This window comes from Phragmites australis, chromosome 6 (assembly GCF_958298935.1).
Source record: "Phragmites australis chromosome 6, lpPhrAust1.1, whole genome shotgun sequence".
NCBI classification, from domain to species: domain Eukaryota; kingdom Viridiplantae; phylum Streptophyta; class Magnoliopsida; order Poales; family Poaceae; genus Phragmites; species Phragmites australis.
Genome location: NC_084926.1, coordinates 23,576,294 through 23,589,891, shown reverse-complemented (window position 1 = coordinate 23,589,891; position 13,598 = coordinate 23,576,294). Strand labels below are relative to the sequence as shown.

The following is a 13,598-nucleotide window of genomic DNA, read 5'->3' as shown; positions in this document are numbered from 1 at the left end:
ATATATGAACTCATGAATTAGTTATTGTAATATGCAGGATTGTGTAAATGTGTTACGACTAGATTAATTCATAACTGACCCATCACACCTCAAAAATTAGTGAAACCACTTTTATTAGTTTATTTATACTATGATTTATGTAGGAAAAATAATAGTAGATATGAAAAGGTTAATTACAGTGTTGTTTCTTAACATATTCACTTTATGCTTGTGAACTTTATAAAAATCATAGAGAAATTAATAAAACTCTAAATAAAGTGAAATCAATTTTAAAGATCCTCTTAAGATACGTTCTACACAAAAAAAAATGTATTTGCATGTTAAACTTTTTCTTAACATGAGTTAATAACTGAGCCACACGCTTCAACTTTTTTCATTTTTTTTCAAACTTCCTCCCTATAGAATATGATGCAAACGATATTATTTTTGAAAATATTTTTCACAGAAGGTCTTAGAATTATATCTAGTTTTTTTTAATATTTTGTTTGATTTTTGTTTGAATTTTTTTATATTTTTTTGAATTTTTTGAATTTAAATTCGGTTACCGTTCGGTTTCTGAAACCATGTCGGACCGAGATGGCCGGTTATCGCGATTTTTGCTCGGTAACTGTTGAATTTTGGAACCCTGATGGTAACGATGAATAATAGATAATTATTATATCCGGGTATTTTAGAATTTTTCGTAATTCTTGGCTATATTTTTATCTTTAGGAAGGGGATTATTAGGAGAAAGAAAATTATCCGTAGATACTCAAGACGTCTAGTAATCAGGAAGGTCTATCTTCAGTAATAAGAAAAGAAGAGTGTAAAGAGCGAACGACACCTCTAATATATATGGGGAGCCAAGAGGTCTTATGGAGGATGAGCAATATGAGTTTCACAAGCCCATATAAGCCAACAGAAACTAAGGAAGAAATCGTCGACTAGGTTTAAATCTATCTAGCTAACTATACCTCCTTGTAACAGGCTCAGATCAATACAAGATAAACACGACATAGTGTTATTATCCTCACGGAGCCTCGAAACCTATCTAAAAACCCATGCGTGTTCCTCTTGTGAATCATTTACTCAAAGTATCTCCTATTCTTCAACAAGTTCGTTAGTTCGGCGGTTTACCAGTCGTCGATAGCTGGCGTCATCCATAGGGATCATGACAAAAGACGTTGAAGAGTCTACACACACTACTATTAAACCATGCTTATATGTCAACCCATCACTGTCGGTTGCTAATGAGCCAGCAGTAATGAGGTATCACTGTCGGTTCAAAAGTTGTGCGAGAAGAATCAGAGAATGTGGCTTATGAACAGACATTACTGAAGGGCATCATTGTTGGTTGATGGCCTGAGCCAGCAATATTGCTTCACTGCCAGATGAGGGCACTAATCGATAGTGATACCTGAACTATTACTGTCGATTCTAGCCATGACCCGACAGTGATAGTTCATCAAGTATCACTACTGGTTCGTGTTATGAACCGACAGTGATAATGGGTATCATTATCGGTTCGTGTGACGAGTCGACAGTGATAATATATGACAACTTATCTTAAAAAATTAATAACTTTTTCATATAAAGTTGGATGGAGAAAAACTTTACATAAAAATTATAGCCTTTGATGAGATCTACAACTTTGTAGTTGAAAATGTTTTAATTTAAGGTTATTTAAATGTAAAAATAATCTTAACAAAGTTTCAGTCGTAATCGATGACAACTCATCTTAAAAATGCACAACATTTTCATACAAAGTTGGATGAAGACAGACTTTATATGAAAATTATAGCACTCGACAAGATCTACAATTTTGTAGTTGATCATTTTATTATTTAAAGCCATATAGATACACAAATAAATGTCTAAAACTAGTACAGAGGGAACCACATACTTGATCACAAACTTTTGACCTAGATTTAATATAAAACACTAGTAGGAATCATTAAAAAAAGACAAATATAGGGCTACAAAGTTGAAAACTGAAATTTAAAGAAATTTATCGTGAGTTTGATGATTCAGATTGATGAAACATCTACGCAACACTAATTTTAAGACTTAGCACAATGTCTCCAAAAATCTTCAAGCAAATCGGAGAAGGTCTTGACAAAAACTTTAGAGGTCCTGTCGAGGGTCTTTCAAGCTTTTTGGGGGGGGGGGGGGGTCAAGAAAGGTACAGGTATAAAGATCTATATTTTTTGGATGCGCCTCCTCGTTAGCTTTAAAAGTAGAGGTCGAACATCAAAATTGGACTCCATATGCAAAAGTTATGACTGTTTTACTAAACACTGCACGGATTGGACACAAACTTTGTCATACAGAGTCGGATGGAGATAAACTTTATATTAACATTGTAGACCTTGACGAGATATACAACTCTATAGTTGATAAACTTTTCATTTAGGATCATTTAGATGTGCAAATAGCTGTTCAAACGTTTGATCAAAAGAGGTCAAAAGGATTGACTTTGCTATTGTACTTAAGAACGAATGAGAGGTGAGATAATTAGAGAGGTTATGCACGTGGAGCTTCTGATTGAGGTCGTGAGTTCGAGTCCTGAAACTCACGTGAAAAAAATAACAAGTGAGCAGTGATTGGTACTCAAGCTTCTGGTCGAGGGCGAGTGAGCAGTAGTTGGTCGGGTGCCTCTGGTCGCTTTTTTTTTTGCTTTTTTGGGCACAAACACATTGATTCGGGGACTGACAATCACTGCCAGCTGAAGTTTACAGCCGACAGTAATAACCCCTTCATTGCCGGTCCCCGGGCCAGCAATGATAGTCGAGGACTATCACTGTCCGTTACCCACTGCCGGCTCCAAAACTGGTAGTGAAAGGGGTTTTGGAGCCGGCAGTGTTAAGGGTTTTTGCATTAGTAACACAACATGCTATCGACATCGACCGAAGCTTCACAGAAAAATGGTTTTTCAGATGAGGGGTTCTACAATAACTTTACCTTTCTCCTCGACGAACCGGTGATCGATCGGGTAGATTTTGGCGATGAACTTTTTGGTGGCGATTTAAGTGACAAGGTAAGTTATTTTATGGATCAATGTGCCAAAGATTATGACATCGAGTTCGAACCGCTCGGTTGCCAAGACAACTATGAATATCCGATACATAGTAAGTTAGGATCAATCCTCGCAACTTCTGACAATATAGATTGTCAAGATACCAACCCAAAGCAATCCAATGACGCATCCATGATAGATCTAGACACCTCCTCCAGTGGAGATTACCAGCGAGAAGTTTTTGCTATCAGAAACGGGGGGGGGGGGAGGTGTGATGATTTGGGTCATCATGACGATGACCTTACAAACGCTCGGGGTCGTCTGGCCTTAACGGTAGACAATGGTCAACCTCACGTGGACACACCGCCTCTGGCCCTTGTCAGGGCTCCAATCATATAGTCTCCAGTTATCAACAAGGGGTTGACCACTTTAAATCTGCAACCGTTAAGAGGATCCTTCTTCTACAAGAGGCCTCATGCGCCCTTTGACCATAGATCTGGCTACCACAGTCGGTAAGAATTGGGTGAACTTGATAGTCAACATAATAAAGGTGATCTTGCTCCAGGCCGAGAACTCTCATCTGGTCTTAGTTGGAAACAATACTAATTGGGGCAAGCCATGCAATCCTCCATCATGAGATGCTTCAAACCTGGAGAGGCGTACCTTAGGAACAAGGTTTTCAGGGATGACAATCGGGCAAACAATCATCATCATACCTCGCCGATCAAAGGTCATCTAATCAATGACTTGCATCAGGTCATCAATGATCGGTGAAGATGCCTGGGGGTTTCTGAGGAGGCTTTTTCTACCCCTCATCAATCTAATTGAGAGATGTCCCGACATCGATCAAATCAGGACCAATCTCCAATCGCTGTGGGAAAGACTCTTGGGGGTGCTGGAACCAAGCAAGATGCCATTAATGAATGCCTAGTCTTCTCTCCAGATCTACAGAACATAAGCTGGCCGGCAAGGTTCTGCCCTAGGACTATTGAGAAATACAATGGAAGCACAAATCCTATTGAGTTTCTCCAGATCTATACCACACCATCCAAGCAGCTGGTGGGAACAATAAGGTAATGACAAATTACCTTCCCACGGCCCTTGAAGAGACAGCCAGAACATGGTTGACCAATCTATCGTCAAGGACAATATACTCATGGGAGAAGCACTATGACGTATTTTGAGCTAACTTCCAAGGTACGTACATTTGTCTCGGCGCAAAAAACGATCTCACTGTTGTGAGCAGATGGGGAATGAAAACTTACGCGACTTCGTGTGATGCTTCAACAACACCCGGAACACTGTCCCCAAGATCAGTGGCTACGACATCATCCAAGCGTTCACTCAAGGGGTTAAGAGCCATCATTGCATTGAAGACATAGCTAGAAAAGGAGCCTGAAACGGTTAAAGAGCCCATGCAGATCATCGATAAGTCTGCTAGGGTCAAGGATGAGCTCCTCTATGTTAAGGAAAAGACTCAGGGTACCAAATGTCCTCAACTCGAGCTCGGTGGTGACAAGGCCTAGAAAGCACAAGAAGAATATAAAGGGATGTAAGGACAAAAAAAAGCCAAAGTTAACGAGGTTTTTGTAGATCGGCCTGATGTTTGTCCCAACCAGTTTCCAGACCCTACCCTAGGTAGAAGCTTTACACTAGGCTCCGGCGAATGTGACGAGAAGCATTGGTGCGACTTCCACCAAACCGACAACCACAACATCTATGAGTGGCACTTCTGGAAAAACTTGGTCAAGGTGAAAGTTGAGAAAGAAGCCAAGGGAAAGAAGATCCAGGTCGTGACCCAAAGCATGGACTCGGACTCAGATGGCAACAAGGATGACATGGACACGATGTCTTTTTAGCTGGGTGAGAGAACGATCAACCACATGTTTGGTGGTTCTGCGTCCTACAAGTCCAAGTGACAATACAAAACAGTGGCCTGAGAAGTCCTTACAGCTATTCCTAAGGGTCATCACACCGTGAAGTGGTCGGACACCAAAATCTCCTTCACTCAAGAAGACTACCATGATAACTTGGTACAACCATGACACTTTCTGATAGTAGTTAAACCTACGATAAATAACTGTAGTGTTACTTGAGTCTTTATCAACGAAGGGAGTTCCCTGAACATCATCTTTGCTAATGCATTAGGAGGAATGCAGATCTCTCGATTTGCTATCAAGCCGGTTACTCAAGCCTTTCATGATATTATACCCGGGTCTGTGGCCACTCCTATCAGCCAGATATCGTTACCTGTTATCTTCGAGAAGCAAGACCATTTCCAAACAGAAAAATTATGTTCGATGTGGTCGATTTCGAGATGACATATAATGCCATCTTAGGAAGGCCTACTCTTACCAAATTTATGGAAGCCACACACTACGCTTATCAGTGCGTGAAGATCCTGGAACCTGAGGGAATCATCACCGTCCGGTGTTGTCCTAAAGTAGGTCTCCATTGTGACAAGTGAAGTCTTAACATGACAGTTCAACACCAACCAAGCGAGGAACCCAAAAGCTCAAGGATCAAGATGGATAGAAATCCTCAGTCGTAACTGCGATCATAGTGCCTCTAGATGCAAACCTAGAAACCTAGGGGCTCAACTCCATGACTAGTTCGGAGCCTATGAAAAAGCGGCTATGCTACCCTTGAGATAATAAGGGTCACTGCTTATCGGCTTAATCAAGTATGTATTATTTGGGTTTAAGACAATAAATCTACATAGCTCATTGGTCATTAATAAACTCTTTAAGTCCTAAGAATACTTTATTATAATAATAAAAATCATATTGCCTAGAAAGTCGATCGATTTTCTTTTTCTGCCTTACTTGTCTTTCCGAACATCCTCATGCCTAACAAATGGGGTAAGCCGCTTCTTAGATTCTTCATCACAAACGTGCACCCAGGGCAGCGACCCAAGGGCAATATGGGTTCTCTTTACTTTATTATATTTTTGCTATTTGGACTACCTACCTAGAACCATTATTTTCGAGTAGATAGCTGGGGGCTTAATAAGTATTGGATGTTGGAAATCAAGAACAACATATCACATACCTTCTAAAAGTAATTTCTAATGAGAAGAGAAAGATCCTTGCGTCGTGAACGTGGGGTTATGAAAAGGCTCTTTATCGTGTTCCATGAGTGACTGGGGGCTATGACGCCTTCTACTCAAGCGGACTTAAGGCTGGTCGTAATAAGCTCTCTGACTAGCGATTACCACATCCCTATCTAATCGAAGGAATAGAAAGTCCACGATATGCTATCAAAAGCGTTCAACGCAAAGTACTCCCATCTATTGAGAAAAGCATCTAACTTTCAATTAAATAAAATATATCAGTTTTTGCCTATTTTGAGATAATGCCTTTAGAGAGAGAAAAAACTAAGATAAGATGCAATTTGGGAACTTATACCCACAAGCACACTTAGTTTTTTGGACTACCCATCTGGGAATCCTTCCCTGATAGTCAGTCAGGGGCTTCATATACATTAGGAGTACAAAACTTATCATGCATATCTTTTCCTATTGAGAACGAAAAATTTTCTTTTAGGGATTGTGGAGAACCTTATTGGATCCCCGAGTGCCTGAAAACTTATACGTTTTCTGCTTGGAGTCGAGCCTAAGGTCGTCACGATAAACATCATGATAAGAAATTCTACAAACCACATGGCTATCCGAAAGAGATGCTGGATACTTGTTAAAACTCCTTTTTATTGAAAAGAATGATTATAGTCATACACATGTATTCTAGTAGGAATAGGAATCTTCTAATTAACAAGATTTTTTGAGCCCTTTTGCAAATAAGCTAATTGAGAGATGATTATAAAAAGTCCTAAAAGTGCCACTCAGGAAGAGGAAGGAGAGACTCCCTTGTTTCTCTCCAACCACTGGTCCCAACTAAAGAGACATGGTCGTTGATGTTCCGGCTCCATGCTGAGCTCACTGGTGTTGTCGTCCGATCATAGACATCTCCGATAACATAGGGTTTGGTAGAGGCATTGTCTCTCCACCCTCATCACCGGTGACACTACTCCGGCAACTCCTTCCGGCCACCCTCGTTGGAATAACAAGAGAACAGAGAGGATAAAGCGGCGGGCATCTTGTCATCATTAATGGAGACATTGTTGGGCGCCTCCTTCTTCTCTGCCTCAACCACCGCTTCGTGACAGAGAATCTCTTTCACCTGCACGCAAACTTTCCGATACCATGGTTCAACTTCTGAGCCTAGCCAGTGACGAGTCCTATCTCCCTTGTACTTAGGCAAGGACCGGATAATTTTTTAGGCCAATTAGAAAACTTCCGAATGTGACAAAGAATCTAGTACTCTCTTGAGAACTCAGACACGTTCAAAATCTCGAGTAGGTGATCTTAGAACCTAGAAAAACTGGTTAGATGTTTTATCATAATCGGAAATCCGAGTTTACTTGATGATATGATTGGACAAAAAGTTTATCTTTGCCAGCTATATATTTGAATCGTCCAAGCCTCACTTCACGTGCTGATGGGGGATATGATGATGAATTATAAAGAGTTACCATATCCGAGTACTATAGGGTCTCTCATAATTCTCAGAGTATATTTTTATCTCTAGTAAAAGAATCCCTAGGAGAAAGAAAATACCTAAGGCGTCCAGTAAGCGAAAAGTTCTATCTCCAGGAATAAGAAATGAAGAGTCTAGAAGGCGAATGACACCCCCATATGTATACGGAGCCAAAGTACCCTACAGATGACGAGCAATATAAGTTTCACAAGCCCATACAAACCAATAGAAGCTAAGAAAGAAGTCGCCGATTAGGTTAAAATCCATTTAGACTTTGGTATACCCTTTGTAACAGGCTCAGATCAATATTAGACAAATATGACATAAAGTTATTATCACCAGGAAGGCCCAAACCTATCTAAAAATCTCTATATGTTTCTCTTGTGAATCATGTACTCAAAGTTTCTTCTATTCTTTATTAATTTTTTTAGATCGGCGGTTTACCGGTCGTCAACCGTTGGAGTGGCGATGCGAGACGATTCTGAAGCCTTTATGTTAGCATGTCCACTGCCTTGCATGCAGAAGTTTATGCGTGGTGCGATTGCATTCGAATGGCTTCAGATTCCAGTGTTGAGGAGTTAATGTTGGAAACAGACAATAAGGAGCTGATCAATTTATTGGAAGGCCCGCATTCTGCTAGATCTGATATCCATACAGTTTTAGTGGCGATCGAAGCATTTTCTTCATCCGTGCAAGGTTTCAGACTATGCTAAGCCCCAAGAGTGGCAAACCTTTCTGCAGACCTGTGCGCGAAACGGGGGTCGACTTCTCTTGAAGGAGGCACTTGATTTAGTCTAACACCTGTTTTTCCTACTTATTGTATTATAAACAATTGTAAACCTGAGCTCTGAAAAATAAATCAGCTGCCTGATGTTTGAATAAGTCCTGAGCCTGCTGATTATAGTAGATAGAGGCAGTTAGCGCTATTAGCGGCTGTGCATAGATTGCGGCATGTCCCAGGGAGTTGGGATGGCAACAACCGATCACGAGCATGCCGGGATAGTCTCAGTCGTTTCTAACCATGTAACTCTGCATGTATTTCGTTAATATATAGAGATAACAACAACAGAAAAGCTGCCGCTTTGCAGCACCAAATATCGTGTGTCCATTGTGTTCGCGTGTGTTCATCCTCTCGCTCTCGCTGATCGCTGATCGGGATTCTGTCAATTGGTACCAGAGCTTGGTCCCGCCGTCGCCATGTCGCAGTCACCATCCAAGAAGCTGCTGACGGGTGATGGCTCCGGCGAGAAGAAGGAGCAGCCGTCGCGTTCACCTCAGCGCCGCCGTGGTCGCTCCCACAGCCGCCGCTCGCGCCCCCGGGACGCCGGGTCGCGCGTGGTAGAGCGCATCGTCGAGCGGTCGTCAGCGAACATCGCGTGGCCGATGCTGACCCGGACTAATTATCCGGAGTGGGCACTGGTCATGGAGGTGAACTTCCAGACCCTCCGTATCTGGGACGCCGTTCACCATGGCATCAGCGACGACCCCGACGAAGCTGAGTACCACGACGATCGACAAGCGATGGCCGGTCTTCTGCGCTCGGTGCCCCCCGAGCTCTGGAGTACACTCGCCGTCAAACCCACGGTGAAGGAGGCGTGGGACGCGGTCAAGAACTTGCGGATCGGCGACGAGAGCGCGCGCGACGCCAGCGCGCAGCAGCTCCGCCGGGAATTCGGCAACCTCACTTTCAAGGAAGGAGAGACCGTCACCGAGTTCGGCATCCGCATCACCGCGCTCGCCACCAACCTCCGCTCCCTCGGCGACAACATCACCGATTCCGAGGTAGTTAAGAAGTTGCTGCAGGTGGTCCCTGAGAGGCTGAATCAAGCCGCCGTCTCCCTCGAGATGTTTCTTGATCTGAACAAAGTCACTATCGAGGAAATCATCGGGCGGCTACGCGTGTTCGAGGAACGCGCCAAGCCTAAAGAGGTCACGGACGCCATGGGGCGCCTGATGCTCTGCGAGGAGGACTGGGAGGCCCGCCGCAAGGCACGCCGTGAGCAGGAGAACTCGGGTGGCAGTGCGGGCTCCAGCAACCGCGGGAAGCGTCGAGGGCGCGGACGCGGACGCGGTGGTCCAGGATCCTCGTCGCGCGATGGCCGCGCCGGTCAGAACGCAGGCGCCGGGAACGCTGGTGGCGGGAGGCCACCACCCGGCGACCGCTGCGCCAACTGCGGCAAAACTGGCCATTGGGCCAGAGACTGCCGCGGGAAGAAGAAGGACGCGGCTCACGTCGCACAGGCTGAAGAGGAAGAAGGGGCGCTGATGTACATCGCGGCGGAGAACGAGGTAACCGCGGCGCCCAAGTTCCCTTCACCGGTCCCACTAGTTGTCGATTCGCAGAACCGGGTCTACCTCGACGAGCGCAAGGTCCTCCTCCACCTCAACAGCGAGGAAGAGAAGGAGGCCGTGGGACCTCGCCGCTGGGTGCTCGACACCGGCGCGACGAACCATATGACGGGTTCACGGAACGCCTTCGCCGAGCTAAACACCGGCGTCACTGGAACTGTTAAGTTCGGTGATGAATCGGTTGTCGCCATCGAAGGAAAGGGCACCGTCCTCTTTGCCTGCAAGTCCGGTGAACACCATCGCCTTGATGGGGTCTACTACATCCCGCGCCTCACCACGAACATCGTCAGCCTCGGGCAGATGGATGAGGACGGGTTCAAGGTCGACATCGAGTCCGGCATCCTGCGACTCTTCGATCTGCGGCGACAACTCCTCGCGAAAGTACCCCGTTCGCCGAGCCGGCTCTACTACCTCGACATGAACATCGCCGCCCCGGTGTGCCTCACTGCTCGTGTCGGCGACGTCGCCTGGCGCTGGCACGAACGGTACGGGCACCTCAACTTCCAGTCGCTGCGCAAGCTGGGACGCGAGGAAATGGTGCACGGACTGCCATCCATCGATCACGCCGAGCAGGTCTGTGAAGATTGCATCTTGGCGAAGCAGAAGCGCACGCCATTTCCCCAGGCTACGAAGTATCGCGCCCGGGAGGAGCTCGAACTTGTTCACGGCGATCTCTGCGGCCCGATCTCGCCGCCAACCCCAGCCGGGAACGTCTATTTCCTGCTACTTGTTGATGACATGAGCCGTTTCATGTGGCTCACACTCCTGCGCACGAAGGCAGATGCACCGGCGGCGATCATGGCGTTCCAGGCTCGTGTCGAGCGCGAGACCGGCAAGAAACTGAAGGTGCTTCGCACTGACAATGGGGGTGAGTTCACCTCAGTCGAGTTTGGTGAACACTGTGCAAGAGAAGGGATCCAGCGTCATCACTCGGCGCCGTACTCGCCACAGCAAAACGGCGTCGTCGAGCGCCGGAACCAGATGATCGTTGGGATGGCCAGGAGCATCCTGCGCGCCCGCGGCATGCCCGGGCGCTTCTGGGGAGAGGCGGTGCACACCGCTGTGTTCCTGCTCAACCGGGCGCCGACGAGCGCGCTCAACGGGATGACGCCGTACCAGGCGTGGTACGGGAAGAAGCCGCCCGTGCACTTCCTCAAGGTGTTCGGGTGCGTCGCCTACATCAAACGCCTCCGTCCGCACCTCAGCAAGCTTGACGATCGCGGACAGAAGGTTGTCTTCATCGGCTACGAAAGCGGATCGAAGGCGTACCGCTTCTACGACCCCACCACGGAGCGCGTCCACATCTCGCGCGATGCCGTCCTTGACGAGGGCGCGCGCTGGGATTGGGGAGGATCATCAGCAAGTGCTGACCAGGAGCCTTTCACCGTCGAGTGTGAGTATCAGCTCAGGCGGGAACCTTCTGAGGCATCGACCCCAAGCTCGCTTTCACCCGCTCCAGCATCCCCGCACACACCGGAGTTGCAGCCTGCGTCACCACCACCAGCTACTTCCAGCGCCCCCACGGGGGTGCAGGTCGAGTTCGTGACGCCGCTCACCACCGACCACAACCTCGACGCTGATGATGATGAGGACCTGGAGCACCGGTACAGAACGCTCGACAACGTCCTCGGCACGGACACCGTGCCCGGGCTGGCTCACCGCGATGTAGGGGAAGCCGAGCTGCACAACGTCAGCGTGGAGGAGCCCAAGTCCCTAAAGGACGCTGGCGGTGATCCAAATTGGACTGCCGCGATGGAGGAGGAGATGAAGTCAATCCACGACAACAACACTTGGTCGCTGGTGGAGCTCCCGCACGGTCACCACGCCATCGGCCTGAAGTGGGTATATAAGGTCAAGCGTGACGAGAACGGTGGAATCGTCAAGTACAAAGCCCGCCTCGTCGCCAAAGGCTACGTGCAGTGTCCCGGCATCGACTTCGAAGAGGTGTTCGCCCCCGTCGCTCGACTGGAGTCAGTGCGCCTGCTCCTCGCCATCGCGGCGCACTATGGCTGGGGCGTCCATCATATGGACGTAAAATCGGCATTCTTGAACGGGGAGCTTCTGGAGGAGGTGTACGTCCAACAGCCCCCCGGGTTCGTCGACAGCAAGCACAATCACAAGGTGCTCCGACTCCACAAGGCATTGTACGGACTCCGTCAAGCACCACGGGCATGGAACCAGAAGCTTGACGCCTCGCTGATGGGATTCGGCTTCACTCGCTGCATCAATGAACATGGGATGTACACCCGTGGAAAAGGAGCAGGGCGCCTGATCGTAGGTGTGTACGTTGATGATCTAATCATCACAGGTGGCGATGCAGGTGCCGTGACAAAGTTCAAAGCACGGATGATGAACACCTTCCGCATGAGTGACCTTGGGCTCCTCTCCTACTATCTCGGCCTGGAGGTCACGCAGGGAGCCCACGGGATCACGCTCCGTCAAGGTGCCTACGCCATCAAGATTCTCGAGAAGGCGGGGCTGGCTGCCTGCAATCCGAGTGCCACGCCCATGCAGATGAAGCTGAAGCTGTTGAAAGAAGGGTCGACGCCGAGCGTGGATGTCACTGAGTACCGTAGCCTCATCGGGAGCCTCAGGTATCTGTGCAACTCTAGACCCGACCTGGCGTATGCTGTGGGCTACCTCAGTCGCTTCATGGAGGCACCACGCCAAGAGCACCTCGCCGCCGTCAAGCGTGTCCTCCGCTACGTGGCGGGCACGGTGCATTGGGGCCTGCACTACCATCCAGGGAGGAAGAATGAAGGCACTCCGAAGCTGCTGGGCTACTCCGATAGTGACCTGGCCGGAGATGTCAACGACCGGAAGAGCACCAGTGGCCTCATCTTCTTCCTTGCAGGTGGGCCGATTGCATGGCAGTCGGCAAAGCAAAAGGTGGTCGCGCTGTCTTCCTGCGAGGCAGAATACATCGCGGCCGCTGGAGCTGCGTGCGAGGGGGTTTGGCTGGCACGATTGCTGGCTGAGCTCGTCAGAGGAGCAATCCTCGCGCCCAAGCTCAAGGTGGACAACAAGTCTGCCATCGCATTGATGAAGAATCCTGTGCACCATGACCGGAGCAAGCACATTGATGTGAAGTTTCATTTCATCCGGGAGTGCTGCGACAGGAAGCTGATCGACGTCGAGTTTGTTGGCACAGAACTGCAACTGGGCGACATCCTCACCAAGGCACTCGGGCGCGTTCGGTTCCAGGAACTTCGTGGTGAGATCGGCATGAAAGATTTAGCCTAGCTGCTCTAGGACTTAGGAGGAGATTGTTTGAATAAGTCCTGAGCCTGCTGATTATAGTAGATAGAGGCAGTTAGCGCTATTAGCGGCTGTGCATAGATTGCGGCATGTCCCAGGGAGTTGGGATGGCAACAACCGATCACGAGCATGCCGGGATAGTCTCAGTCGTTTCTAACCATGTAACTCTGCATGTATTTCGTTAATATATAGAGATAACAACAACAGAAAAGCTGCCGCTTTGCAGCACCAAATATCGTGTGTCCATTGTGTTCGCGTGTGTTCATCCTCTCGCTCTCGCTGATCGCTGATCGGGATTCTGTCACCTGAGTCTCAAAAAAAAAAAAAAGCAGAGAGAGAGAGAGAGAGAGTATAAATGCATCTCTGTTTCAGGAGAAATTCTACTGTTCCTGTTGAGAAATTCTTCTTCATAACCATTACACAAATCAGTTTAGGTAACCAACCAATAAAAACATTATGTT

The 13,598-nt window shown here is 47.5% G+C and overlaps 1 protein-coding gene across 1 annotated transcript; it reads left to right on the top strand.

The window, feature by feature from the left end:
• The first annotated feature begins 12,387 nt into the window (after positions 1-12,387).
• Positions 12,388-13,122, top strand: LOC133923081 (secreted RxLR effector protein 161-like). The gene has a single exon (XM_062368534.1). The coding sequence runs from the start codon at positions 12,388-12,390 to the stop codon at positions 13,120-13,122; it is 735 nt and encodes a 244-aa protein (XP_062224518.1).
• The last annotated feature ends 476 nt before the right edge of the window (positions 13,123-13,598 follow it).

Excerpts from the sequence above, each read along its gene's own strand:
- LOC133923081 (XM_062368534.1), top strand. The coding sequence starts at position 12,388 with ATGCAGATGAAGCTGAAGCTGTTGAAAGAAGGGTCGACGCCGAGCGTG.